The sequence below is a fragment of the Perna viridis genome, chromosome 2 (genome assembly GCF_037379345.1).
Source record: "Perna viridis isolate PV_CMFRI_1.1 ecotype Kerala chromosome 2, ASM3737934v1, whole genome shotgun sequence".
In the NCBI taxonomy this organism is placed as follows: Eukaryota; Metazoa; Mollusca; class Bivalvia; order Mytilida; family Mytilidae; genus Perna; species Perna viridis.
The window spans coordinates 39,025,404-39,052,038 of record NC_142446.1 but is presented as its reverse complement, the minus strand read 5'-3'; the positions used below and the strand labels follow the sequence as shown (position 1 = coordinate 39,052,038).

At 31.9% G+C, this 26,635-nt stretch overlaps 1 protein-coding gene across 7 annotated transcripts in view; it reads left to right on the top strand.

Moving 5' to 3' along the window:
• The window catches only part of LOC148624974 (uncharacterized), a 41,534-nt gene that overhangs the window by 11,276 nt on the left and 3,623 nt on the right, over positions 1–26,635 (top strand). For 4 of the 7 annotated variants that reach the window (XM_088568143.1, XM_088568144.1, XM_088568138.1 and 1 more), the window contains 21 exons: positions 2,070–2,118; positions 3,823–3,923; positions 6,915–9,931; positions 10,615–10,710; positions 11,290–11,441; positions 11,912–12,068; positions 13,629–13,716; positions 14,643–14,693; positions 15,056–15,114; positions 15,892–15,963; positions 16,419–16,487; positions 16,870–16,953; positions 19,199–19,278; positions 19,663–19,765; positions 21,051–21,077; positions 22,083–22,106; positions 23,601–23,738; positions 24,403–24,502; positions 24,814–24,974; positions 25,531–25,653; positions 26,263–26,322. In XM_088568143.1, coding sequence (XP_088424269.1) covers positions 2,070–2,118; positions 3,823–3,923; positions 6,915–9,931; positions 10,615–10,710; positions 11,290–11,441; positions 11,912–12,068; positions 13,629–13,716; positions 14,643–14,693; positions 15,056–15,114; positions 15,892–15,963; positions 16,419–16,487; positions 16,870–16,953; positions 19,199–19,278; positions 19,663–19,765; positions 21,051–21,077; positions 22,083–22,106; positions 23,601–23,738; positions 24,403–24,502; positions 24,814–24,974; positions 25,531–25,653; positions 26,263–26,322 — 4,811 coding nt within the window. The remainder of the gene's footprint in view (positions 1–2,069; positions 2,119–3,822; positions 3,924–6,914; positions 9,932–10,614; positions 10,711–11,289; positions 11,442–11,911; positions 12,069–13,628; positions 13,717–14,642; positions 14,694–15,055; positions 15,115–15,891; positions 15,964–16,418; positions 16,488–16,869; positions 16,954–19,198; positions 19,279–19,662; positions 19,766–21,050; positions 21,078–22,082; positions 22,107–23,600; positions 23,739–24,402; positions 24,503–24,813; positions 24,975–25,530; positions 25,654–26,262; positions 26,323–26,635) is intronic. The other 3 variants (XM_088568141.1, XM_088568140.1, XM_088568142.1) reach the window with 3 other exon arrangements.

Here is a 26,635-nt window from a genome sequence, read left to right as displayed (position 1 = left end):
GGGCAGATCTAGATATTAAAAAAGGCGTGTCTAATCAAGAAATTAAATGGTCATTTTTGCTCAATGTTCGAACAAAGTTAACAAAATTTTCCAACAAATGGGGGAAGGGGGAATCATTGTTCCCCCTAGATCCTTCACTGGTAATAATCTTCTTTCTCTGACCAATTTGTTTTCTATAGTATGGCATGAAGAAGTACTTTTGTATATGTTTATTACATTATAAAGACAAACTTTTAAGTTAGTAATGATTTGAAAGAAGATCAGAGAAAAGCAGAATCAATTCTTTATTATAGAAATATAAGATAAGACAAACTAAGAAGAATGATTAGAGGGGGTTATCAATGTTTGAAGCATGTTGATTAGACAAACATATGGTTGTTTCTTGTGTGAAGTATGTATGGAAAAATAATGTACATGTATCAGAAAGAACAATAGGTTTAGCATCTTGATTTTTCTGAGTGCATTTTGCTTCTTCTGATTTTTTCATTGTTCAATAGTTTGTCTTGGTAATTGGTATCAGAGATCAGTTTGTAGTGGGTCATGTTTCAAACCTGCATAAAAGTTGATAAATTGATATCAAAAGGTACTAAGTGCTGCTGAAACACACAGACACTGTCTGTCCCAGTTTTTTCTCAGCTACTAGTTTTGTAAACCTACAAATCCCTGTATGTTTTTTTATTCATTAAAATTTCTTTGAAAAGTGTTGTTTTTAGAGAGATATGTTGTTATGAGGTATGGGTCCCATTTTACAGATGAGAACTTTAGTAATAGTAGGGCAAAGAGTGAAGTACCACAACAGGAAGGTTAGGATTAATTTTAGGGGTTATGTCGGAAACAATTTAGGAATAAAGGACCAAAAACAATTTCTAAAACTTGTATACATTGCTTATTCATTGTATTTTTACAAATTTCCAAGTGTATTAATTCAAAGTCAAGACACTTTGGGGTTCTTGATAGGCTGAATCTTACTATACATGTATTTAGATTTTTAATATCTGACACCATTTTAAAATTGGTCCATATCAAGTGTGATTTGGGGTCAAGTGATACCCAGGTGTTCTTTGATATGTTTGTTGAATATTACTGTACTCTATCTTAATTTTAGATTTTGGACCAAGACAGGTAATTATCCAATTTAAAACATTTAAGTCCTTGGACCACATTCATTTTGTGTCAGAGACTTTTGCTGTGTCAAATTTTTTACAGCTGAATGAATCTTGAATGTAGTATCCATACATGACACTAGTCCTAACTGTTCTGGGTTTGGTATATATGTATGTGGTTGTATCAAGCTGTACCCTGTGAAGAATTTTCTGTATTTGGTATTAAGTTGAAAGCAGTAGAGAAATATGCATGTTGTATATTCTTGCTAAAGTTTTTTTTATGTTTTAAACATTAGGAATAGAACTTGTTGATTTATTTTCATGTACCTGTTCCCTTTTCTGAACTACTGATAAACCTGATTTGAACTTTAATATGAAAAAAATAATGCAGTTGATCAGAATCTACATGGTTGCAGAACCACGAAGATCGAGATAAGAAAGCAAACTTCAAAAAAACAAATATATTCTTTTCCAATTTGAGTGCTCTGAGTGATAAAGCACAACTAACAATGTTCTACATCCCATTCTAAGAACATTATCAGCTGGATCATCTCCATCACTTTGCAGGCCGTAGAGATTAGTTTTGTATATTTCTACAGGAAAATTGAAGATTTTGTGCTATTGATCTGTGACCTTATGACTGGGCTAATAAGATAATTATTTATTCCTTGTAATTATAATATTTATCAACAATTGAGAAGTGTTAGTTTGACTGGGAGAGCATGACCCCTTGCTGTGATTAATGATTTAGTTGGGCTTATGGAGAGACTTCTCTGTTTGGCTGATTGACTGAGTTCGAATTCATTATATCCTGTTAATCAGAGATATGCTGGTATTCTATAGTGATTGACGATTGGCCATAAGGAAAAAGTGAAAACGGATGTTTTGATAAACCATGTATATACAGTATGTGCTCTTTGTATTGTGTATGATTGCTTTAAGATCTGCTTTCCTCTTCTACTGTAGATGACACAGAACATGGAAAAATGGTACAAACTGATACAGAAATTAAAAGGTTAGTGGTTTATCAGTGAGGTTAAATTATGATGTTGATTTTAAATTGCAGAAAATGCATGGTTTTCAGTATGAATTTATATATACATGGCACAGTACATGTACATACATGATGATTTAGGAATATACATATACTTGTACTTGTGTAGTATACAATAATTTATAGACCTTTTTGAGTGGTCTGAATGGATTTATTGTTGTTCTTGATCACAGGATGTATTATAGTTAAATGTAATTCAAATTTTGTATACATTGAATTGATAAAATTTTAGGCCTATTTAAAATATGTATTTAAAAAGGATGCCAGCCGGTTTTCCCATAATTTTCACTGAGTGATAATTTTCTTCATTTCTGTAGTTTCTCTAGTGAACATTTTAAATCGGTTGTTGGCAAAATCTGTAGATCGATTGAAGGCTATCAAAATATTTTAAGGATACTTTCCTCATAATTTATCAAAATTATGAATATTTTGGAGATCATGTAAACATTTTTGATGTTTTAGTATTACATGAAAAGCTCTTCTGCCAAATGAGTTAGTAATCAATGTAGAAGTTATAGACTTCAGAGTATGCATTTGTACTTAACAATCCAACAGAATGGGAGATTTCTGGAGACAAATCGAGATGTTTAATTTCAGAAGGCTGTAAGCCATCACTCAATCTGTCTCAACAGTTGCTGGTCTTAAACATTGATTTTCTTCAATTCTTATACAGCCAATATAATTAGGTTATAACACCAAGAACATTTCTTATTTTCCAGTCTGTATGAAATTTACTGTTATTGAGTAATTTGTAGTATTCACTTATCATGAGGGTCTATAGTAGTTTTGGCCATCAATTGATAATTATGAATAAGTTCTAGGAAATGAAACAGATGAAGAACGATCAATTATTGAAAATATCTCCGCAATAAGTTGATTTTAAATTCAATTTTATGTCTTCAGTGTGTCAATTATAGTCATGCTGTGAAATTGTTTATTTTTTTATTTTACAAGTGTTGTCACAATCAATAATGAATTGTCACCTCTATTCATGAATGGTAGTAATCTTGTGAAATTTCCATTAAACAATTCTTAGCACAATGTCATGTGTAACCTGCTATAGGGTTCCATATAGTAGCTTAGTTTCTTTTAACTTTATAGCACATACAATGGTGATGTTCAGGGGATATCGATTGTTTGCCCTCAGTGAACATTTTTAGACAGTTAACTAAAAATTTAAGAAGATTTAAACATTCCAACAGAGATCAATTAAATACGGAAGATGTTTTAAATCTTCTTTCCAAATTTTTCAGTTAACTATTGAGGGCGGTTGGTCAGGCGATTGTCATTCAGTCTCAAGGAAAGACCAACTCAATCCTCTGAACATCATCATTGTATCCACTGTAAAAATTTCTATTATTATCCTGTTCATATATATTGAGAAAAACATTGCTTAAAAAAGCATTGGTTAAACTATAATAAAAGTATATTTCAGTTGATCTATAAAATGTACCAAGGTTTTGTTTGATTCATTAATACAAGTTGTTAAATATTTAAATTTTGAAGTATTCTGGAAATACTATTGAATGTTGTAAGGATTGATTATGTAATAGTGATCAATAGTGCACCGGGTTTGCATATTTGAGTTCCTGTTTATCAAGAAATTCAGATTTATCATACTTTTCCATGATTGTAGTTGGATATAAATGGTATGATATTTTGCAGGAATTCAGTTATAGCTGGTAAACCAAAGCCTCCTCTTCCCAAGAAACCTCCGATAGCTGTTAAACCTAAAGTTCCTGTCAAGTCAAACAGTCTTGAAAGAGGTATTTTATTATTTGCGTACATGTTGTTAGTGTGTGGGCTTTTTTATATGGCTTCAAATATCAGCCAGAAAAAAAAATAACTGGTAAAATGAAGTAACGAACTAAGTAGTAGAACAAACACCCAGAGTTTATTGCTAATCTTGAGAAGGAAAATGGATTATTTCCAAATATTGAGTTTCCACCCTTGTAAAATGCCATATTTTCCTGGATACTAACTCAGCAACCACCATCATGTCACAACTATCTTCTAGTTAAGAGTGTCAGTATGGTAATATTCCTGAAATATTTGTCAATGCCTGGGTGATCTAGGATTTTAAGTAGAGGGATGGGAAGCAAAGTTTTTTTGCAAGGTGCTGTTTTAGGTATCATTCATAGCAGTTTAGTCAGGATTTCATGCAAAAGAATTCATTTTTCCACAGTTTTAGGGTTACATCCTGTATGTTTCACCTGGTGAATCTGTTTACCACGGTCGATAAACAATTCATTGTTGTCAGGATACTTTTAAACTTCTTTTACTGCATTTATTAAATGATCCTCAGGAAAAGCTAAATTTAGATATGTGTATGTACACTAGATTTGTACTTTCAAAATCTATTTCGTGGTATTATTAATTTTTGCTATTTCATACTTTGATTGAAATATATAGTACATTCTACTTGCCATGAGCTAATACAGGATTTTTACAAAGAGAGTAATTGATATAAAGGAAATATAACAATAAACAATTAAAATAAGGTTAAAAAGTATCTGTAAGAAAGAATGGATGATTAAATTACATGGGTATATCATTCATGTACAAGTAGGTCACATTTTATGACTAAGAAAAATGTGAATTAAGGTCACCAGTCATAACCTGCATTTTGGGGCTTCCTCTTTTACCATACAAACACATCTGCATAAGAGTTTTTGTGAAAGATGATAGAGGAGATAGTCTTAAGATGCTGATGTTAAGATGAAAAGGAAAATATACATCATTAGTCATTCTTAAGGTCTTAATTTAGCTTAGAACTTTGTTTAATTACTTGTGTAACTAAGATGATTTTTTTTGCCTTGTATTGTGGGTCATTCACAAAGTGTTAACTTTAGGATATCTGTTTGTAAAATATAGTTGATTTTACCAGCCTTAAGTTTGTTGCTTTTCCAATATTTCAAAAGCAAACTAGGTGTATCCAAGGGAGGCTCTTATACTTGAAAAGTTTGGCCAGTTTCCCCCCCCCCCTTTTGGAAATATTTAAATCCGCCATTTTTAAGTCTATTTATTTAATGTGAATATTTGAAATTATAATGGTATTAAACCTTGTTTGAATGTAACTTTTTTTTTTATTTCATTTTAAGTCACTATTAAGGGTTTTGTGGGAATTATCTTTCAAGGGAAGAAATTGATAGGTACATGTAAGACCTCTAAGAATAAGGAAACTTTACCAACTGTTTACTTCCAAAGTTAATGATTAAAGCTGTCATATAATCTGTTAGAAAAGATTTTGAATACATGATAATGGAAGAGGAACCTGTAGTTGTGATTGTTGTGTCTTAGTCAAGCAACACATTTAAATTCCTCCTAAAATTTGAAATTTCCAAGGCAACATAGATGTTGTTATATATAAAATCTCTTAATTCATTACTCAATATTGTAAACGTATTAATTTTTTTGCCCTATACCAATTTTCACTATTTTTGGGGGAGGATAGAAAACTGTAAAAAAACCAGTTTCTATGAAAATGATTTTTTACATTATGTAACGTTTATTATTATTTTTTGTGTTGAAACCTTGAAAATTGATATGCAAAATGTTCACTTGATTGAAGCTGCAAAAAATAGCAATTGTGAAAATTAATACGTTTACAGTAATATAACAAAATTACAGTAACCCTCAACCTTGATGCCCATGAATAAAAATACATGTACAATGTACCTTCAAAGTATTGTTTACTGGAAGAACCCATGTTGATATCCATGATATATATACATTTATTTATTTACCCCATTTTGAAAATATTTTTATAATCACAAATATGACAAAATTTTTGTTGCAATGTACTTTTATGTTTCCCAACCTTTTATGAATGATGGATAACATTTATGTATGAAGTTGCCTCATAAATTCGGTTACCAGTATATAGATTAATCTGGTATTCAAAGATGGCCTAGACATGTTCGATGCCAGTAGGCATACATTCATCAATGAAAAACATGCATATGACGTTACTGTCCAAAAATTTACATCCTTAGTTATTTACTTGAGCATGCAGATGTACATATAGTTATCTAGCTAGGATTTGAAAATAGTGGGTCATTTAGCACCTAATGTGCTAGATGCACTCCCAATCCTCATGGTCTTTACTTACATGTAAATTTACTGTGAAGGTGTGCAATGAGACCAATTATTGTGTCTGTTTCTCTTCTGTGAAATACTTATGTTTTAAATGTTTAAAACTTTTATAAAAGTGGGTGCACTGTTTTTGACAGTGAAAATGAAATTCAATAGTTTCTCTTAGAATTTAAAAGTATCAAAGTTCTGGCAGAGTTTAGATTTGAGAGTAATAATAGCTTGTTTTATCAGGATATCTTCTGATAAAGATTTCACAATCTCAAAGTTATCATGCTTGTTAAATAGATGCTGGTAGATCAGTATGGTGAGAAACTTTTTAAATGTAAAGAGGAAATATATAAGATGATTTAACTCAACATCCATTCATGCAAAATTGTGTTAAATGTCATTGCTTCCTGGAAACTAATTATAGTTTTAGAGAAACTGTCAGATTTTAGAATGCTGAAAATATGTGTTTTTATTCCTACAAAAAATAAGTAGCAATTACCAAGCACTTAGACACACATTTGCCATGAATTGGTGCAGGTTATTTTCCCTTGAAATGGATGAATAAATGTCAATACTCAAATAACGTCTATGTTCACCTGCAAAATATGCTGGAAGCCGCCCCTAAGGATGGTTCATTACCAAATTTTATCTGAAATATGCATTCTTTGTTTCAGGTTTATCAGGCACACCAAAGACACCACCACCATTGCCAAAAACACCACCAAAGGGACCAGGTGGCACTAGAGCTCAAAATGCCAGATCTTCACCATCACCTGATAGGTCATGTGACATAAAACCAATCAATCATGTTAAAGAACCTTCTGCCATATCAGCTGCTCATACACAAAGCACTTCACAAACCACTGCACAAAGCACAAGTAATCATGTTGGTGATTCACAATTTGTGGCACAATCGGGTCAAGATTTGGTTGATGGTGGCACTCATTATGTTAATGAACCAGTACAGAGTAAAACCCTTGAAAGGACATCATCTGGAGTGAGAGAATGTCACACATTGTCAGTAGGTCGGTCCAACACCCTCCCAAAGACTCCTCCAAAAGTTTCACCAAAACCAAGTAAAAGGCCACCATCTGTTATGCCAAAACCTAGACTATCTAAAAAGCTCTCTGAATCTGATCTACTGATAATTGAGACTGAACTTTGTCATAACAATAACACTTCCGAGAGTGTAATTAATAAAGAGGAACCATGTACTTGTGGAGAGAGCCCATCTATTAATGATTCACTAATTGACAATCAGTTAAAGGAGTTCAAGCAACCAGTTGGAAACAAGGAAGTAAAAACATCTCTTGATTCACAAGTGCAAAATGGACATTCTCGACCTCCTCCTGACGATCAATATGAAAATGACCCAAATCTCTTTTTATCTGTGCAATCTAAGTCTTTAGCAGAAAGTTCTGAAAATCTTGTTTTGTCTAATTGTAGTGATATGGGTGACAGTAAAGAATATATTGATACTGATGTTATCAAAAGTTGTGATTATAATGGAATAGATAAAGTAAATAATTGTGTCACAGATGAGATGAAGGAAACTAATGATGCTTCAAAAGCATTAACTAATTTATCAGAAATGGTTCAAAAAGACAAAAAATTTTCAGCCAAAGCAGAAGGTGAAGGTGCCAGTTTAAATGTATCTTTAGAGACTAATGTCACTCCTCGACTTGCAGAAAGGGGTAATTCACCTCCAAAAACTGCTAATAAACCCAACCGTCTTGTTGGGAGAAAATCAGAATCTCCGAAACGAAACAGTTTACCGTTTACAACAGCTTCTAGTGAAGAAATGAACTCAAGTCAAAGAAAAGTTGTGTATGAACAGTTAACAGTACAATCTAATTTGCATAATTCTAAAGATTGTATTCAGTCAAGAACTAAGTCACATGATAATTTATGTGTGGTCTCAAAATCATGTGATTTTAATTTGAAGCTGAAAGAGTCAGACTCAGACAGCTTTCATAAAGTTAAATCAAGGTCACAAGAAACTATAAATGAAGCTCAAAATGCAAGAGAACAGCTGAAAAAAGACAGTAGTTTTCCAGAACAGCTGAAAATAAAAACTGATTCTGAGGAACATTTACATGTTAATTGCAACCCTAATAGTGCTCAGAAACTGTCCATTCCTTCACCTGCTCCGAGGAAAATGACTCCAAAGCCTCGTCCAACTCCACGTAAACGGTTGTCCATATCTAAGGGTTGTGATCAACCTGACTTATCAGAAGAATATACAGATTGTATGAGTGCTAGGGCTAGTACTGCAGACCTTGCCAGTGTAAATTCTCCTCATGAAAATGTACAAATATGTGAAAAATTAAGTATTGAGGAAGTCAGTTTAGGAAGTTCTGATTCACACAGTTCAGTGCATGGTGCTATTCAAAAGTTAAATGATACTGAGGTAAATATTTCTGGCTCAAAGTCTGACAGTAATTCCCACTGTTCCGATCAATCGTTATGTAATATATCTGGCATAGAAAATATTCATGGAAGTAGGGAGAAATATGTCAATGGAAAACTAAACGCATGTCATAATTTATTGCAACCTGATGACAATTCACAACGAAGAGTAGACTTTTCTCCAATGACTGAGGAAGCTTTAGGAGAAACGTCTTCACTACTGGATGAAATAGAACAAATTGTTTCCCGGAGAATTAGCGCTTTGGGTGGATTATCTTCAGAGTTTTCATTGAAGAAAGCTCATTCAATTGAAACCTCAACTCCTGTTCGTCCTCCAAGGAGGAAACACAAAAATCGTAAAACTGCTTTAGAGGAACAGTTTCGTGATTCATGTGCTAGTGATACTGATTCCCTATTAGGTGAGGCTTCATTTAAGGGTTCTACATCCTCTTTAGATCGTTTAGATGATGGTGACCAATCATTCAAGGGATCAAATACCTCATTGGCATCAATCACAAGTGAATCTGGATCTCGTAAACCTTGCCCTCCAAAACCACCACGGAAAAAACTGCTGAAGTTAAACAGAAGTCAATCGGATGTTAGTGCTGCTAAATATAATGCTAAAAATGGGGAAAGCAACAAACATCAAACAACAAAAAGTGAACATGAAAAATACAAGAAAAAAGTTGACAGTAACTCTCCTTCTCTTTCTAAAAAAGGAAGGAGTCTAACTGTGGATTTCAAAGTGCCAGCAAATCAGGAAGCTCTTCTCAAGGAATTAGAAATAGCAAATAGAAAAAAGGCTGCAAATGATTCAGGTCAAATAGCCAAACCAAGGAGGAAAGCTCCTCCTCCTCCTCCTCCTCCTGTCAAGGTCACTCAACCTACAGATGCTGAACATATAAGGGAAGCTGAATATCATGACATTGACCTTAATCACTCAAGGACATCCTCAGCAGGTGAATATGTGGAAATTCCTGAAGAATTTTTAGAATGCAATAATCAACCCTATTGTAATGAAAATGAGGTCTTTCAAAGGTCAAACAAATCTCCATCACCTCCAGAACTTCCTCCTAGAAATTTAAGTGGTGGTACACCTGTTAACTCTCCACAACTTTCGATAAAATCTTTCAGCCCATCTAACCATGTTTCTACACCCAAGCCTGGGAGAGAACGACCAGTCAGTGATATAAGTCAAAACAGCAGCTTGTCCAGTCAGGAGAGTCCATTACAGGATGAGCTATCTAGCAGTGATTCTGATTGTGAAGATGAGGATGAGAGGGTAGGTTTGACTTAAGCTAATGGATTTGAGGGATTTTCAATAGATCTCATCCATTCAGAGGAGTTACATACAGTTATGATATTGTTGTTAGTCTTTTCTGATTTTGTCCTCCTTATATCTCTAGTTTGTGTATTATTTTAAAGTGAAATAGAAAACAGACTTTCAGCATTTCATGGGTCTGTAAAAAATCAGGCAAGGGATGATTTATCATATCTTTAGGCAACCAATGAAACTGTTCAAACACATATGCTGCATCCTATGAACAACTTTTTTTTATATTAGAACATAACCAAAACTTAAGTGTTATTATCTCCAGTGACCAACCTACATTTGTGCTCTAATTGTTGAATACTGTTTCTATGAGGCCTACTAAAAGATTTCAAATCAAAAGATTTTTTTTATTTAGATATGCATGAATCACTAACCATAAGCTTCTGCCTAGTTTTAAAGCAGAGCTGTACTCAACAATGGCAATACTGTGATACCTCGGTAATCATATGTAACTTAGGACTAATACAGAAGTGATATTTTACATGCACTTTAAGTTTAAAGATTTTACTGCCAAAATCTTTATATAAAAACACTATAGATATATGATCGAAAAATTGCAAGTTTGCAGTGCATACAAATTATTTATTAAGAAATGAGGAAAAAAATGTTGTGATTTATGTATTTTACTATAGGTAATAAGGAAAAGAGCCAAGAAGATATTTAACATAGCTAAAGAAATTGCATCATCAGAACATGTGTTTGTTGATGTTCTCAAACTCCTCAATGTGGTATGTAGCAATCTGTATCAAAGGGTTTATAGAGCATACGAGTGGTTCTTCACTCATTGAAGTGCCATCATTGGTTATCGTTTTCAAAGATAAGACATCTTCAATACTTTCTAATGCAGAAATGTATTACGTAATGATTAAAAGAAAATATTTATCAAAAGATTATATAGTATTTCTTAGGCCATACCTAGTTAATTCTTTGTTGTTAGGATTTGGCTGTACCAAATTTAAATGAAATTAGTTTGTCTTAGCCTTAAACCAGTGTTGTGCTACATATATATGCAATATACATGTAATTACAGTGCTATGTACACTTGATAGGATTAGAAAAAAATTCGCAGAAAAAAGCGACAGATTCATATCAGATATGTATTTTCATTGTAGAAAGAAAATTACCTGTATACACAGTTTCTCATACATTGTTGAAAAATAAGCAATATGAAATGAACACACTTAAATTTGTTCATATGATAAATTACATATTCACATAAATCTATGTACCTGTAAAAGTTGATAGTGGTCACTGTGTTTTCTTCAAAGGGAGTTAAAAGTACAATATCTACCCCTTAATTATTTCAGGATTTTCGACTACACATATCAAGATGTACCGAGAGAGCAGGTAGACCTGTTGTACCTTCTGAGGTATTGAACAGAATCCTCAAATACCTCCCTCAATTACAGAACTTCAATGAGGATCTTTTACGAGACCTGGAGGACAGAGTCGCTAACTGGTAAAGGCCATTTTCTGGCTAATGTGTTTTTTACTGCTAGCTTCATTTGTCTATGTTTTAGTAAATTTTGAAAATCTTCTGAAAACATATTACAAATGTGTTTGTCACTAACAAATTTACTATAAGACACTTACCACTGCTTGATAAATTCACATGGGAAATTTAGCACTGAAGACAAAGGTTTACAGTTCATTTTGTAAAAAAAAGAAACAGATTGATTCTTTGCCAAAATTTAGTAATACTGTGATCATAAAAATGACTTTTTACTTTAATATTTAAGTTTTTATAAAAAAAAATTGTTGGATTTTGCCAAAAATTGAGACTGTTTAAATATATAGATTTACCATGATGTTAAATATGAGTTTTTTCTGCTGTTTATTATTAAAAAAAAGAAAGATAAGCACTGTGTCTAACTATGATTGTAATTTAAAGCTGATGTGGGATTTATTAGCTTTCTAATGTATTTTTAGGGACAAATGTCAAAAGGTTGCAGATGTATTTGTAAAGAAGGGACCATTTCTAAAGATGTACTCCTCCTACATAACAGATTTTGAGGAAACAAACAAAGTCTTTGATGATGCTGTGAAAAAGATACCAACTTTTCAACACTCTGTCAAAGAATTTGAGGTATCCCAAGAATTTCTGATTGATTGCTTATAACTGATTAAAATAATTTGAATACCAGTTCACTTATATATTCTGTTTTTGGTCATTGTTATAGGAATTTTACTTGTGAAAAGTGATGTTGCTGTTTAAGGTAAATGATACAAGTTTGTTTTGTCAAAGTGCCTTTAAGTGTATGGGGTAGGTGTAATTTGTTAGAGGACAAAAGTGATAAACCAGCCCAGTTAAAGGCTAAGACACTTTTGCAATTAAAAATGTAGTTGATTTTTTTTCTAATGTTCTGAATTATTAGCTCACCTGGCCATAGGCCATGTAAGTTATTGCCATCACTTGGCGTTCGTCGTTGTCGTCATCTGTGGTTGACAATTTTTCAAAACTCTTCTCCTCTGACACTACATGACCAATTGGAACCAAACTTGATATGAATGTTCCTTAGGGTATCCTGCATAGAACTGTTGTGGGCTTTTGATCTATCCAAAAACACAGCCACTGTTACTAAAAATAGAATATAGGGGTCAGACAGTAGTTTTTTGCATATATCTCCAAACCTGTTAGGTTTAGCCAAATTCTCACAAGGTAAAAGTGTTTAGCATGAAGAGATCTATCTGTGGTCAAATTTTCATTGTAATCTGTGAAGCCATTTTGGAGTTGTTGCCCTTTTTCGACGTTTTTATGCTATTTTTAATGTTATTTCTTTAAAAAATCTCTTCCTCTGAAACTACTTGAACACTTGGAACCAAAGTTGGTATGAATGTTCCTTAGGGTATCCTGCATAGAACTGTAGTTGGGATTTTTGATCCTTGAAAAACATGGCTTCTGTTACTAAAAAAAGAATATATGGGTAAGATAGTAGTTTTTGTCTTATTATATCTCCAAATACGTTAGGTCTAGCCAAATTCTTTCTATTGCAGAAATGATCCTTATTATAAGGCCTACAAAAGTCTTCACGAGGTAAAGATGTCAGACAACTCCTGGTAACAGTTGTTGCCCTTGAAATACAAAAAAATTACAGTTTTTAATAACAGTTTTCAGCCAACATCTTGAAAACTATAATAGATAGAAAGAAACTCTCAATTGCTGAAATGATCCTTATGATAAGTCCTACCAAAGTATCCTTGAGTCAAAATTTTTGGACAACTCTTTGTTGAATTTATTGCCCTTGTAAACAAAATTTAACCAGGTGAGCAATTCTGGCTACTGGTATCCTCTTGTTTTGTTTGTTTTCAAAGTTATACAAATGCTTATTAACTCAATGACTTAAAATCCTGTCTTCAATACTGGATGGAACAGGTTTAATATGTGGAGTACTCTTGAAAAGCTAAAAGCCATTTGTTTGAGGTGACCAGTCTATTATTTTGTTGCTTAATTCTTGTGTGGTCAGTCAGACTAAAATCAAACTTAAAGTGATTCAAACGTCATTGTTTGAATGTATATTAATTGTTATTATGAGAACTTGATCCTCTACTATTTTTAAATGATGTTCCTATTCTTGTTGAAAGTTCTTAAACCAAAGCAATCTGTAATGAAAAAAAGAACTTCTTCATAGATTTTTCTCTGTTATAGATATTACCCAGATGTGCCAGTTTAGGAGTTAGACATTATCTTCTCAAACCAATACAGAGAATTCCACAGTATAAACTTCTCTTACAAGGTAAGTTTTTAACCCATATCTCATTGCCTCAGAGGGACTTAGTGATGCTCCCCTTTGACTGGTGATAAAATCTAGCTATGTAAAGATTCTAACCTTGTTTGATACCATATGTGTGCTCTATAAATTTAATCAGCTTCCAGTACTGTTCAGTTTGATAACATTCTTTTATTGATGTTTTGGAAGCTTGAGATACCTAAGGTTGCAAGGGACATAGAGCTTTGTGTAGAAAACTGAATGTTTGCTTCATCTACTAAAAATTTACCCAAAAAAATTGACATCTTTGGATATTGGATAAAAGTTTTTTGATAGAAATCATTAATTCAAAAAAAACATTCAAGTAGCAGTCTTTATAAAAATCAGACAGGAGGTGATTCATGCATGTCAAAAACCCACTGAGCTCACTTTAATTTCTTGTTCAGAAAGTTATTAATTACATGACCAGTCTTAGGTTTTCATTTGGATGTTGCACTTTTGAAATAATAATTATATTGATTGTACATGAAATTGACACTTTGCAAGAGTTATTGTTCTTGATTTTAATTTATTTGGTTGTTTTTAGTGAGAGATAAATGTATGATTTTCTCAAAAGTACAGATCTGAATATGGAAAGGACAATTGTTATGTAAAAATATAGCATATGTAGATTGAAAAAACATCATTTGTTTGATGGGTTTTTCTTCACCATGAGTCACTTTATTATTGGCACTGTCTGAATTTTATGTGGACTGGTACTTAAGTAGTTTAAAAAGTTGGTGGCTATGATTAAACTCTAGTGTAACTTAATCTCCTTTCTTTTTAAAGTGTTAAATATTTTTTTAAATAAAAAAAAATGTATTTGTACTTTGCGGTAGGAAATCATTTCCTGATTATGCGAGCAAAATTTACTTCCTGTTAATTATGGAGAATACATATTTATATTACTATAGATTACCTGAAACATCTTACACCTGAATCAGAGGATTATCATAATACGAAAGGTAAATCATACTGAATATAAGTTTTTGATTTCTATGAAGACAATTTTAAAATAAGAGGGTTTGTTGTGTAAAGTGTATTAAAGTAAACTATTCTACACCCACTCAACAATTTGGTAGTAAAGAAGAATCCTTCATTCCATCCATCTGAATTTCATGGCAACCAGTTGGGTATTCATAGCACAATGATACATGTAACTTCATGTTTTGGTTTGATTTCTTAGCTGAAGATATGTGTGTTTGGCTTGGAACGGGGGAAATAGCTTGGCGGAGCCTCGCATTTCCAACCCGTTCCGTCGCCTCATCACATATCTTCAATAATTTTCGACAATGTACCTATATTGTATATATGTTTACTATTACAGTTGCCCTGAATATTGTGAGTGAGGTGGCTGACCATGCTAACAGTAGTATGAGACAAGGAGTAAGTACTTAGGGATACTTTATTATACTAGAGAAAAAGTGGGTACAAGGAATGTGTCAGACATCTACCCTACCATACTGAAAAAAAAATAGACAAAGGCAGTCTTTGGATGAGAAGTTTTTACAACCTGAGTATGCCTTAGTTTGGATGGCCATTGAAACATCAAATAAACTGGTTAAGTGCACTACACATTAAACATATAAATACTGAATATTACGTGTCAAAATCTGTATCGTATGCTGTATCAACATGAGGCTTCTATATCACCCCGTGGGTGATATAGGTCGAGGGTTGATACCACATGTGATACAGATTTTGACATGTCATGTTCATTATATCATATATTTTAACCATACTTCAAGTATGGTCTGTAAAGGGGTGTGATATAGGGTATGTGATATAGGTTTAGGGGTGTGATATTGGGTAGACGATATAGGGTTTAAACAAACACTTATAATGCATATACAAAAATGTTATATCTTAATCTAAATATATGATAATAAAATATCACACTAGGTTAACTTATGTTAGTGATTCCTAACAGGAGGGGGGGGGGGAAGATACGGCATGGTTAAACTAGATATGGCGTGGTTAAACTGATTTAAAAGTCTCCCTTACCTCTAGCAAATCTCTATTCTGTTAGTGTTATTGCAAATGTGTATGATTAAAAATTTCCAGTTCAGTATAAATAAATGAAACTACAGCAGGTACTTCCATACAATCTACTATGTTTTATTTGTGGCAGAAATTTAATTAATTTTTTTCTATCAATTTCAGGATCAAGTACAGAAGATGTTAGAGATTCAGAAGAGTTTAGATGGACATTTCGAAGTGATTAAACCAGGAAGGGTAATTATTTGGTCAATATATTGAAAATCTGGGTTTGGTATATAAAAAAGATCTGAAATTTGGTTTATCTGTGTCTTTAATTCAGATTTTAACAATTTAGATTGCTGAAAATGCAAGATTTGAGGAAAATCTTACTGTAAAAGTGCTATTGTTTGTGGGGTACCAATTTTCGTGGTTTTTGTGGGTAGACCAAACCACGAAATTTGGTTCTCAACGAATAAGAGATTCCCATTGATGTGCATACTGAAAACATTAAAACCACAAATTGAAGAATCCACAATTTTTGTGTCTTCGCTCATCCATGAAAATTGGTTCACGTTCACAGTAATTTCAGATTTTTGTTATTTAGATGTGTGTGATGAATTTTTCAACAGATGTATATTTCATTGAAGAATACTTTTATTAGGCATATGTTACTGCTATACATGTTGTGTATTCTTCGTATATTTTTTTAGGATTTGATTAAGGAGGGTGAATTAATGAAACTGTCAAGGAAAGAAATGCAGCCTAGAATGTTCTTCCTGGTGAGTTTTCATTTAATATTTGTACCAAGTAAGAGATGCAGTCCTTATTTAAGATAAAAGATTTGTTCTTCCTGAAAAAAGAGATTCTGTACCTTAAAATTTATAATTATATACCCAATTGGCTATGCACTGGCATATTGGACATATAGTATAATACTAACAGATGGGGATATATTTATTTTTTGTAAAGTACAAAAGTTAACGTAACAACAGCTACATGTGGTAAACTTGTTCATTTTATATTCAAAGTAATATTTGACACCTTCAAAAGTGTACAAATACTTGAAACCTCAAGAAACAGACACCATGTAATTTAAAATATTGTTTTAAATGTTAAGCATACATGTAACCATGACAGTTTCTTCTGATTATTTTTTTACAGTTTAATGATGTACTACTTTACACCACTCCTACACCAACTGGTGGCTATAGACTTAATAATGTTCTCACTCTTGCTGGGATGAAGGTAAGGTCAATTGCAATATTTGATATTATTACCTAATTATAAGGTTTTATCTTGTTTATTAAATATACACATATTTTTCTCTATTTTCAAAATTTATTCAGGACAGGGCGATCTATTGCACTGTCGATGTACTATTGCACGATGCAATAATCTCCTTGAGGAGTCTATTGCACTGACCCCATAATGACCTTTATCTAAGCCTTTTGATTGGTTGAACTTTTTTTAAGCGCTTCATTGAATTGGAATGTACACACAAAAAACTTGTGTGTAAAAACATAGATGTGACTCTCGTCTGCCAATTCGTAAACATGGAGCGGTCAATTTCCTATTCCTGGTCGAATGTTTGTCTCTTTGACATATTCCCCATTTCCTTTTTTTATTATATCTCATAGACAAATTAGGTAATAAAACAGTTATTAAATGGGTTGGATGCAATAGACCAGAACATTTGTCCTTTGGTACTGAAAATGATCGAGTGTTCTCAGTACCTCAGGACAAATAATCTGGTCTATTGCATCCAACCCATTTAATAACTGTATATTGTCTTCAAAACTATTTTACTTTTTGTAATAAAGGCAAATCCCTCAAAAAGACCCTCCCCCAAAGAAAACAAAAAAAACTAACAAACCAGCAAAAAAGTGTGTATAAATATTTTGTACTTTTGTCAGATAGTATATTCATCTAGAACTATTATTATACCCTGCCAATAAAGCTTGGAGCTATATAGGAATAATCCTGTCTGTCTGCCTGTTCTGTCTATTTCTTTTAATTGCAACTCCTAAACTGCTCAAGAGATTTTGATGATTTTTTATGAAGTTTGGGCATCACATGTAAATGTACATGAAGGAATTATAATTTATGCTGATTCAGATAATTCAGCATCAGGGTTATAGCATTTTAAAAACGGTTAAGTGTCAGTCTCTGTAAGAGTCAGGCAGTTGGTGAAAAATAGTATGAAAGCAAACACCTTTTTACAAGTTTTATTTGACTATTCAAGAAAAAAAGACAGGATTTTTCAAATCACTTTGGTAAATTAAGTTATACTTTCATTGAAATACACTTAAAAATGAACATTTTAAGGGGATATAATTCTGTTAAAAGTTTCATGTTTCTAACATTATGTTGAAAAAAATCCTAAGCAAATTCAGTGATGTATTGTCTTTCCAAATAGAGAAGGTATCATAGAGTGAAATTATATTGTCAGAATTGTCAGATTGGAGGGTTTTTGACAAGCATATTCTTGATTTTCCCCATTTTGCCTGATACTTGCTACAACTTACACTTAATTGCATTTGAAAGAGAGGGATTTTCTCTTTGTATACACCTAAGATGAGACGTATTATGGTATACCATTGTCTGTCCGACCGTCCATCCACACCAGACAATAACTCAAAAACACTTTTTTTTTTTGTTTCCGTGTTATGAAATTTTTTACCTAAAAAAGGGGGATTTTCAAGTTTTCGGACAATAACTCACCTACTTTCACCTACCTTTGTGAAACTTTGGTGCATTGTTCATATCTATTGAAGTAAGCACCCTTCCGATTTGTATGAATGTCAAATTTTACGTTTGTGTTATGAAGTTTTACTCTTTAAAAAAAGCCGGAAACAGCCAAGGAAATTTTATTCGTTTGTTATGATAATTGACTAATAAATAAAAAAGGTACTTGATAACCTTGTCAGAAAAGTGTGTTTTGAACAAGATAGAAATGTATGGGTGAAAAATCAAGACAACAAACTTAGTTAAACTTGAGATAGCCTTGATAGTGCCAATTTTTTGTGCATTTTTTAATTACTTTTTTTTAGGGGGAGGGTATTTGACAGAGCTAACAGTATTTCTAGTTGATCATATAAATTCATTAAAAGCATAAGGACAAGTTAAAAGGGCAACGGGCGTATCATGCACTTAAAGGGCAGCTCTTTATTGTTCTTGTTTAAATTATTTCTAGTTATAGTATTGAGGTTTATTTTCCTGAATATATCTTAACATTTTGAAATCTAAATCATGAACTATGATGGGTCAGTGTTTGTGGGAGCACCCTTTGCTTCTTGCACACAAAACAATCAACCTGTAGATTTCTTGTAGAATGGGCTCATAGGAGCTTCTATTGATGATATAAACCAAACTCATTTTCCAGTGGCAGTCAGAAACAAACAAACAAACAACAAAAATCATTGTATTCGCCAATTAAGCTCATGTAGATATTCAAACTTACTGTAACTGTATTATAATTATGGATTTGTAGGTGACACTGCCAGCATCGGAAGACTATAACACAGAATTCAACATTGTCACAGTTCAAAGGTCATTCTCTGTTGAGGCCAGGTGTGTATGCACTTAATACAATAATGTAACAATGCATATTCTTTAGAGTAAGACTTTACAATCAAAGCTCAAAATAAAGAATTTATGTTAAGAACAATCTTAATTTGATAACACAAACTCTTAGAAATCATTGGAACATTTGTATTCATCATTTACATCAATCTCATATAAGCATCAATGTAACTTGGATTGATTTCATTCTGTTTCAAGTGAAAGCTTGATAGGCATTGGTGAAAATGAATATGATACAAACATATTACTGTTTTCAAGAGTTATGTCCCTTACCCTAGGTCTACCTCCTTAATTGCACGGAGGATTCAGTTACTTGATGACATTTTGCATATTGAAAAAGTAGTCAATGTGTTTAAAATGATGTGTTTACAGTTCAGTACAGGAGAGAGATGATTGGGTAAAAGCCTTGTCAGAGGCCATCAGTGATTATACGCAGAGAAGAAATACATTTGAAACTGTCAAAGCTAGTGGACAGGTATGTTACATTCAGGTTTTTTTAATTATTTTACAGTAACTTAAGGTTCCTCTCATGAAGCTGGATATTCATAGGTTTTTTTTCTGGTATCATTAGTCATTAGCTATTTTTTTTCTATTTGAGTAATTGTGCTGTATTGAATCAGAACATATGGTATGTTTAATCTATTCAAAATTTTTAAAATTCAAAGTTGACAAGATAACACAGCTTCAGGAGAGGAAAAAAAAATGATGTTAAATTCTTTAAATTCATGGATATTTTTTATAATTGTTTTATTAATTTTTCTCTTGTATGTTTGCATCTAGCATGTTGTTTGTTGTTTTAGGGTATTTATTTCATAAAATCTAAGTTCTTACACTTCGATTGAAATCAACATTGATTTGTGACACAACTTAAATTCTTTTTAAATATTGGATGTTTTTTTTTATATACATGTAGGACTAGGACTAAATGAAGAAGTGAATAACTAAAATATTCATTTATATTGAGATCAAATTAAATCTGCCACAATTCTTGGTACTAACTGTAATTTTGGTTATTCACAACTGTCAGTTGATTATCGTGTTAATTATTTTTATAAATAGATTTAAGTTATGGTATTTTTTCAAATAACATAGTTCTTAGTGGAAGTAGGATGCATCTGCTGAAATAATCCATGATTTCAGTTACTAGTAGTACTGAGGGTAAACTGAGTTTTGAAATGTTTTAGTGTTAAAGATAGTCAAAGAGTTTTAAAAAGATATTTGAAACATACACAATGTAATGAATTGCCTTTTTATCAATATAATAATAAACATTTTAAATGTTAGCTGCATGATTGCTATTGCACGGTTTTATTTCTAGTGTTTTACAATATCGACATAAATCTGCAAAATATAACAAAGGCATTACCTCATTTGTCAAATAAAAAATGGCAGTGCATACAAAAAATGAATAACAAAAACAGAAAAAAAAGCAAAAAGCAAAAACAATTCAACATCATAATTGTGTCAGTAGATATGAATATCACCAAAACAAAATATTGATGCTACTGTTACAGAGATTAAAAAAATGTCTGATCTTGAACTTTGTACCTATTTTAAATTTCTATCTGCCAAATTCAAATAGTCTTATTCTTACCCTATATTTTGCAACAAATGAAGAAGGTTATAATCTTTGATATATATTGTAAATTTTTATGTGAATATTGTTTTTCTCTCTCCATGAAGAGAGTTGTTTTTAAATCTAGTATTTTACTTGTACTATTTTACTTGCTTATAATTCATTGATGAACATTTTTAATCAGGGAAGTTCAGCACAGGAACTTTATGAAGTATGTAAATCTATTAGTATTTCACACAATACTTTTATTTATGTGTATACCTTTAGCTAGCATGTTTATGCATTATTAGACTGCTTGAACATTATCAGTTTTACTAATAAGAATTAATGGAAATAGTTAAGGTGGAATTGTGTTTATTTATAGGTATAAATGTACTTGCATGAGGGAATTTAAAAAAGTCAAACTTTGTTAAAGAATTTTTTTTTGGGTTCCAATTTGGTGGGTTTTGTGGTTCAGTCAAACCATAAAGTTCCAACATAATGAAAACTTTCTTTTCAAAACAAAGAGGCAATACCTATTAACCCTTCCACATTAGGGGAGACTCCCATGAAATCAATGAAAAATTTAGAATCTCCCACGTAAAATTTTGTGGGAGGTTTGACATAAAACAATTGTTGTTGTGTAAAAATCTTGCACATAAGACAGTGTCAGTGGGGATATTCTATTCCAAAAGTTAGCAGGTATGAGAGGCTCTTCTGAAACCAACAAATTAATTAAAACTCATTTAACTAACAAAATAATACAAACCTGAAAATTGATATCTATGAATTTAAGTACTTTCAAAATAAATTCTTATTAGATAGTACATTTGTTTTCTCAGTGACAACTATCCAATTTGATATCATATTTTATACTTATACCTCCCACAAAAGAAGTTGAGATTGCTAAGTATAGGAATCACCTCTGTTTGTCTGTTTGCCTATGTACTGTGATAGCTTAAGTCCTTCAAAATCATTGTTTGATTTTATAGAAACTTATTCAAAAGTTTGGGCATCATAGATGGTTGTAAAGGGAAAAATTCTACTTGCTGATTATGCCATTCACAGTTTTAATTTTTACTTTCAAGGGAATATTTGAAAATTTGAAAATTAAGCTTATAAATGTATCACTCATTAAACCAAACACACCCTTAATCCTTCATTCATTTTTTAAGACAAAGCACTATTTTTACCTTACTTTGCTATAACATCCGTTTTATTGCTTGTTTATTTATAGGGAAATTGTGTTCAAGCAGATGAGGTACTTTCACACATACTGTAGTGGATTTTATTTTGCAGTTTTCAGCTGTCCCCATTGTCAAACTTTTTTTCTTAATCTCTAAACCGCAATTAAAGAATTTCTGTCCTAATCTCACATTCTTGGTCCCCTATTGCCTCTGCATTTTACCTGCAAACTAATGTACTTGTTGTCAATTTCACAAAAAAAGTCAAAGAGTAAAATTGATTGTAAGTAATAATGTCAAGATGCTATTTTCTATTATGATGTCATTTCTTACAATCAGTTTTACACTTATATAACTTTTTGTAGAATTGACCACTGCTTCAGGTGTAGTGTTGTGTGGTTATTGAATAAATGGGCTGCTTTCTGCTGTGATGACTCCTATTGTATCAGGGAAGGATGAATGGGGGAATGGAGGAATGTCACACCATAAGAATATATATTGTTCTTACAGCATAATTTCTTTCCTTTTTGATATTTTCGAATAGACGACTATCACATTTTTGCCATTTTCATCATATAGGGAGGTAACTGGTTTACAGTTTTATACTTGACAAAGGAATTATATCGAATTTAAAGGCTACAAAAACAGTAATAGTTATGTAGCAATACATCTCTGGTCATAAAAATATCTGAAATGCTTCTTCAATATATGTATCATTTAAAAATTCCTGGCAGTCATCAAATCAATTTTCTGTTCCTGTGGCTCCCATTGCAATGTCACCCAATCTTATACCTGTTGACCCTAGTTGACCTCGATATAATTAAAGAACTTTTCAGGAACGGAAGTAAATTGTGAAAGTCGTCTAATATTAATAATTATGTTAGGAAAACAACAGGGTTACACTTAACTTGGCTGGTCTGTAATGAGCAGACGACTTCAAGCACCTCTTATCTTATCTGTGGAAAAGTTTGTCCTGTGTCTTTCTCAGTTTCAGCTAGAGTAAATTAGGAGTTCTTGTACTTGCTAGAGGCATGTTAGTCTCAATCTGTTCTCTTTTGTTAAGCTGATTGCTTTTCTTGTCAGAAAAATGAACAGAGTTGAAACATTTCACCAAATTAGTTAGAGTAGAAGTCATCCACATAATTGAAATGGTAGAAATGTTTAAGGCATATACCAAGAACTTTCCAAATTGAAGAGAAAGGAATGTCTTACAAATTGTTCCTGAAAACTTTAATAGTTTTAGTGTGAAAATTTGTGTTGGAATGTATATTACAGTGTGAAAAATGAAAAATGATGTTATTTAGCTTGACACAAATTCTTAAGAGACAAAAAGGAAGGCCGGCTTTGGTCAATGTAATTTAGATGTATTTTTCATACATTAGAGTCCAGTCTCTTTTTATATGTTTAATGAAAAAATAAATAGTTCAATTGTTTAAATTATTTTTTTACCTCCCTTCTTTCAATGATTTCCTTTCATCATCATGAATAGTAAGTTTCAGCTATTAATTCACATTTTAATGCAATTTCTTGTCAGTTCCAAAAATTGAATTCAATTTCCTTTCCATTTCCAGTCATTCTATGACAAAGATTTTGTGCTTGGTTCTAAGGCTCCAATATGGATACCTGATGCTCGTGTGACGATGTGTATGTTGTGTACATGTGAATTTTCTGTGGCCTGGCGACGCCATCATTGTAGATCATGCGGTAGGGTAGGTATATTTCAAGCTTTCAAAATAATGCCAACACTGATTCTTAACAATATTTTAAAGTATTTTCAGTACAGCAATATGATAGCAAGGTCTTATTGTTCAATATTGACGGGAATCGAAAATTTTTCATTTTTTCTCCTGTAAGTGTAAACCTGGTAGTTCACAGCTTTAAGAAATTGTAAATGTAAGAAACTCTTGGAATTATGTATTCACAACCAAATATCGGTAAAAAATACCCAAGCATCAGCAGTGGATGATTCAAATACTGTTAAATATTAATTTTGAGGTGGCTAATTTTCACAGATTCTGTCAAGTGAGCATTTGGCAGGTATCAATTTTTCGCAGATTTAGAATATGATTAGTGTTGTGTAGTGTTAAAAATCAATTTTGCATGTATATTTTTTGTGTTTTTCTGTTCCTCCAAAAATTAATGATAATTAGTATGTTTACAGTACGTCAAAATCCCTAAACATGGCCGGAAGAAGAAACAAGAATTTTAATATTACACAACCTTTAGGAAACTCACCTGGTAATGACATCTCAATATAGTATAATCAGTTGCACAAAATCAATCCATCCATCCACTGTAGTGTTTAAGGATTTAAGGGATATATTACTAAAAAGTGTTATCATGTAATCTCTCTCACTTGCTGTTTGTTTTCAGGTTGTTTGTTCTAGCTGCTCAGATAACAAAGCTCCATTAGAATACCTCAGAAACAAACCTGCTAGAGTATGTAATGAATGCTTCCAGAAACTTCATACAGGTACTAATGTTTGTTTTAAATGTTGTGTATCTGTTTTCTATGAATCGCTAGTAGTACATATAAAAGAAAGATGTATCTGATTTTCCAACTTTAAAGGGTTGAGGAAGGGCAGATATTCAATTAAGCAAATATGTAATTATTATGGATATAAAATGTAAAGTATTCAGTGGTTAATCAGAAGAAGAAAAAGAAGAAAAGGGAAATTTTAACATAAGAAAGTTGAAAAATAAATATACAATTTAAATACTAAAAGATACTAAAAGAATGATTCCCACTATATCATTTTTGTACTATTTTTTTTTTTTTTTAAGATTTTGAAGAGAAGGTGAATACAGGAAATGTGACTGAAGGAATGACACAAGATACTGATGGATCATTCCTTAGTCTTAGTAGTCTGAAGGAGAGGTTCCAACAAATCAGAAGAAGTGCAAGGTTTACCTCTAAAATCAAGAGACCCAACAGGCTGGTGGAGGTAAGAGGATTCGTATTCCTGCTTTATTCCTTTGATATTTAATTATAATTTTGAGTCATTGATATATGTTGGCTTTTATCCAGCATTACTATGATTTCAACAGTATGCCTTGGTTTAAAAAAAAATCAATTTAAGACTTGTTAATACATGTACAGCAAATTTAGTCACAATGATGTAATTTTCTGGTATGTGTAAAAAATAAATCATTAATATTATTATTTTAATACCTAGAATTTTCATTGAGAGTGAAGGAAGGAAATATTTTTTCAATTTTGACAAAATAAACTTGAGTATATTCAAAGGAGGGGCTTTATGCTAAACATTTTTGATTGAATATATGGAAAAGCACTGGAAATCACTTGAGTTGACCCCCTCTTAGGCCAGTCAGTGCACTACCCCCTTCCAAAATGTTGTGGGTCTGGCACTGATGGAGTATATGTATTGTTAAACTACGAAAATAACTTAGTATTACATTAGTATATGCATAGAATAATTTCTGAATTTACATTATGACATTGCCCTATAACATTATGATATAAAACTTTCTGTTATATAGGTACATGCCAATGATATGGACTGTAGCATGAGTGGTACTCTAAAGATCCTGAAGGGGAAGAAATGGAAGAAGTATTGGTTTCTACTGAAAGATAAAGTCCTGTATAAGTTTAAAGCAAGTGAGGTTAGTTAGAAATTAAGGGAAAGCTGCCCACCTTCAACATCAGAGAAACATGTTCAAATGATTGAAAACAGATTGAAGAATATTTACAGTGTTGAACATAAAACCAAATAAATGTATCATTTTAGAAAGAATTTATGGGAAACGCAGATAAGACTTTGTAAGAATAAAATCAGACAGTATATCATTGTCACACCCTACTGAAAGGGTGCAAATTTATGTGTCATGTTTTTCCTTATTGAAGCAGATATGTAAATTATATTATAATTTCTTTTCTTTTTTGATATTGTTGATGAATTCCTGAAAGAATGGCAAAAAAAAACAATCCAAGAATAAGATCACATGTATTAAATGATAAATTAGAAATAATGTATAACTGTTAACATGAGTTAAAGTCTTATAAAATTCATCGACTCTCTTTGACTCTAATCTTAAATATCTGTATATTACTTTAAGCTAAAGTATAGATTTGATTAAAAGTTGTATTTACGTATTGGTTCACATTTCCACTGTATGCTGTCTAGATCTAAAGAAATTCCCTGAAGGTGGTTACCTATAAATTGTGCTGACAATTGAAACTAATGTCAGTTATCTCCCTTTGTCTGTTTTTAGGATGTGGCTGCTATAGATACTATGCCTGTCATCGGATATGATGTTCAAAGGTTCAAAGAGGTAAGTATGTGAAGAGACATTTTAATATTCCAAAATATTGATAAATTGCTATGAAAAATTGAATGATGTAACCAGAACCAATTTCTCACTTGTATTATTCAGTTTAGAAAAATTACACATGATCCATGTTCTTGTAGCTTAAAAATTGTTTAAATGAGTAAAGATCATATAATGCCTCAATATTATTTTTATAGATAATCTTCAGTAATAAAAAAATGATTTTCACAGAATTTGATCAAGGGGCGTCATTTTTCAGTGGTTGATTTAAAAATTATTGATTAAAGGATTTCACACATCGTTCTTATTGTTTTGT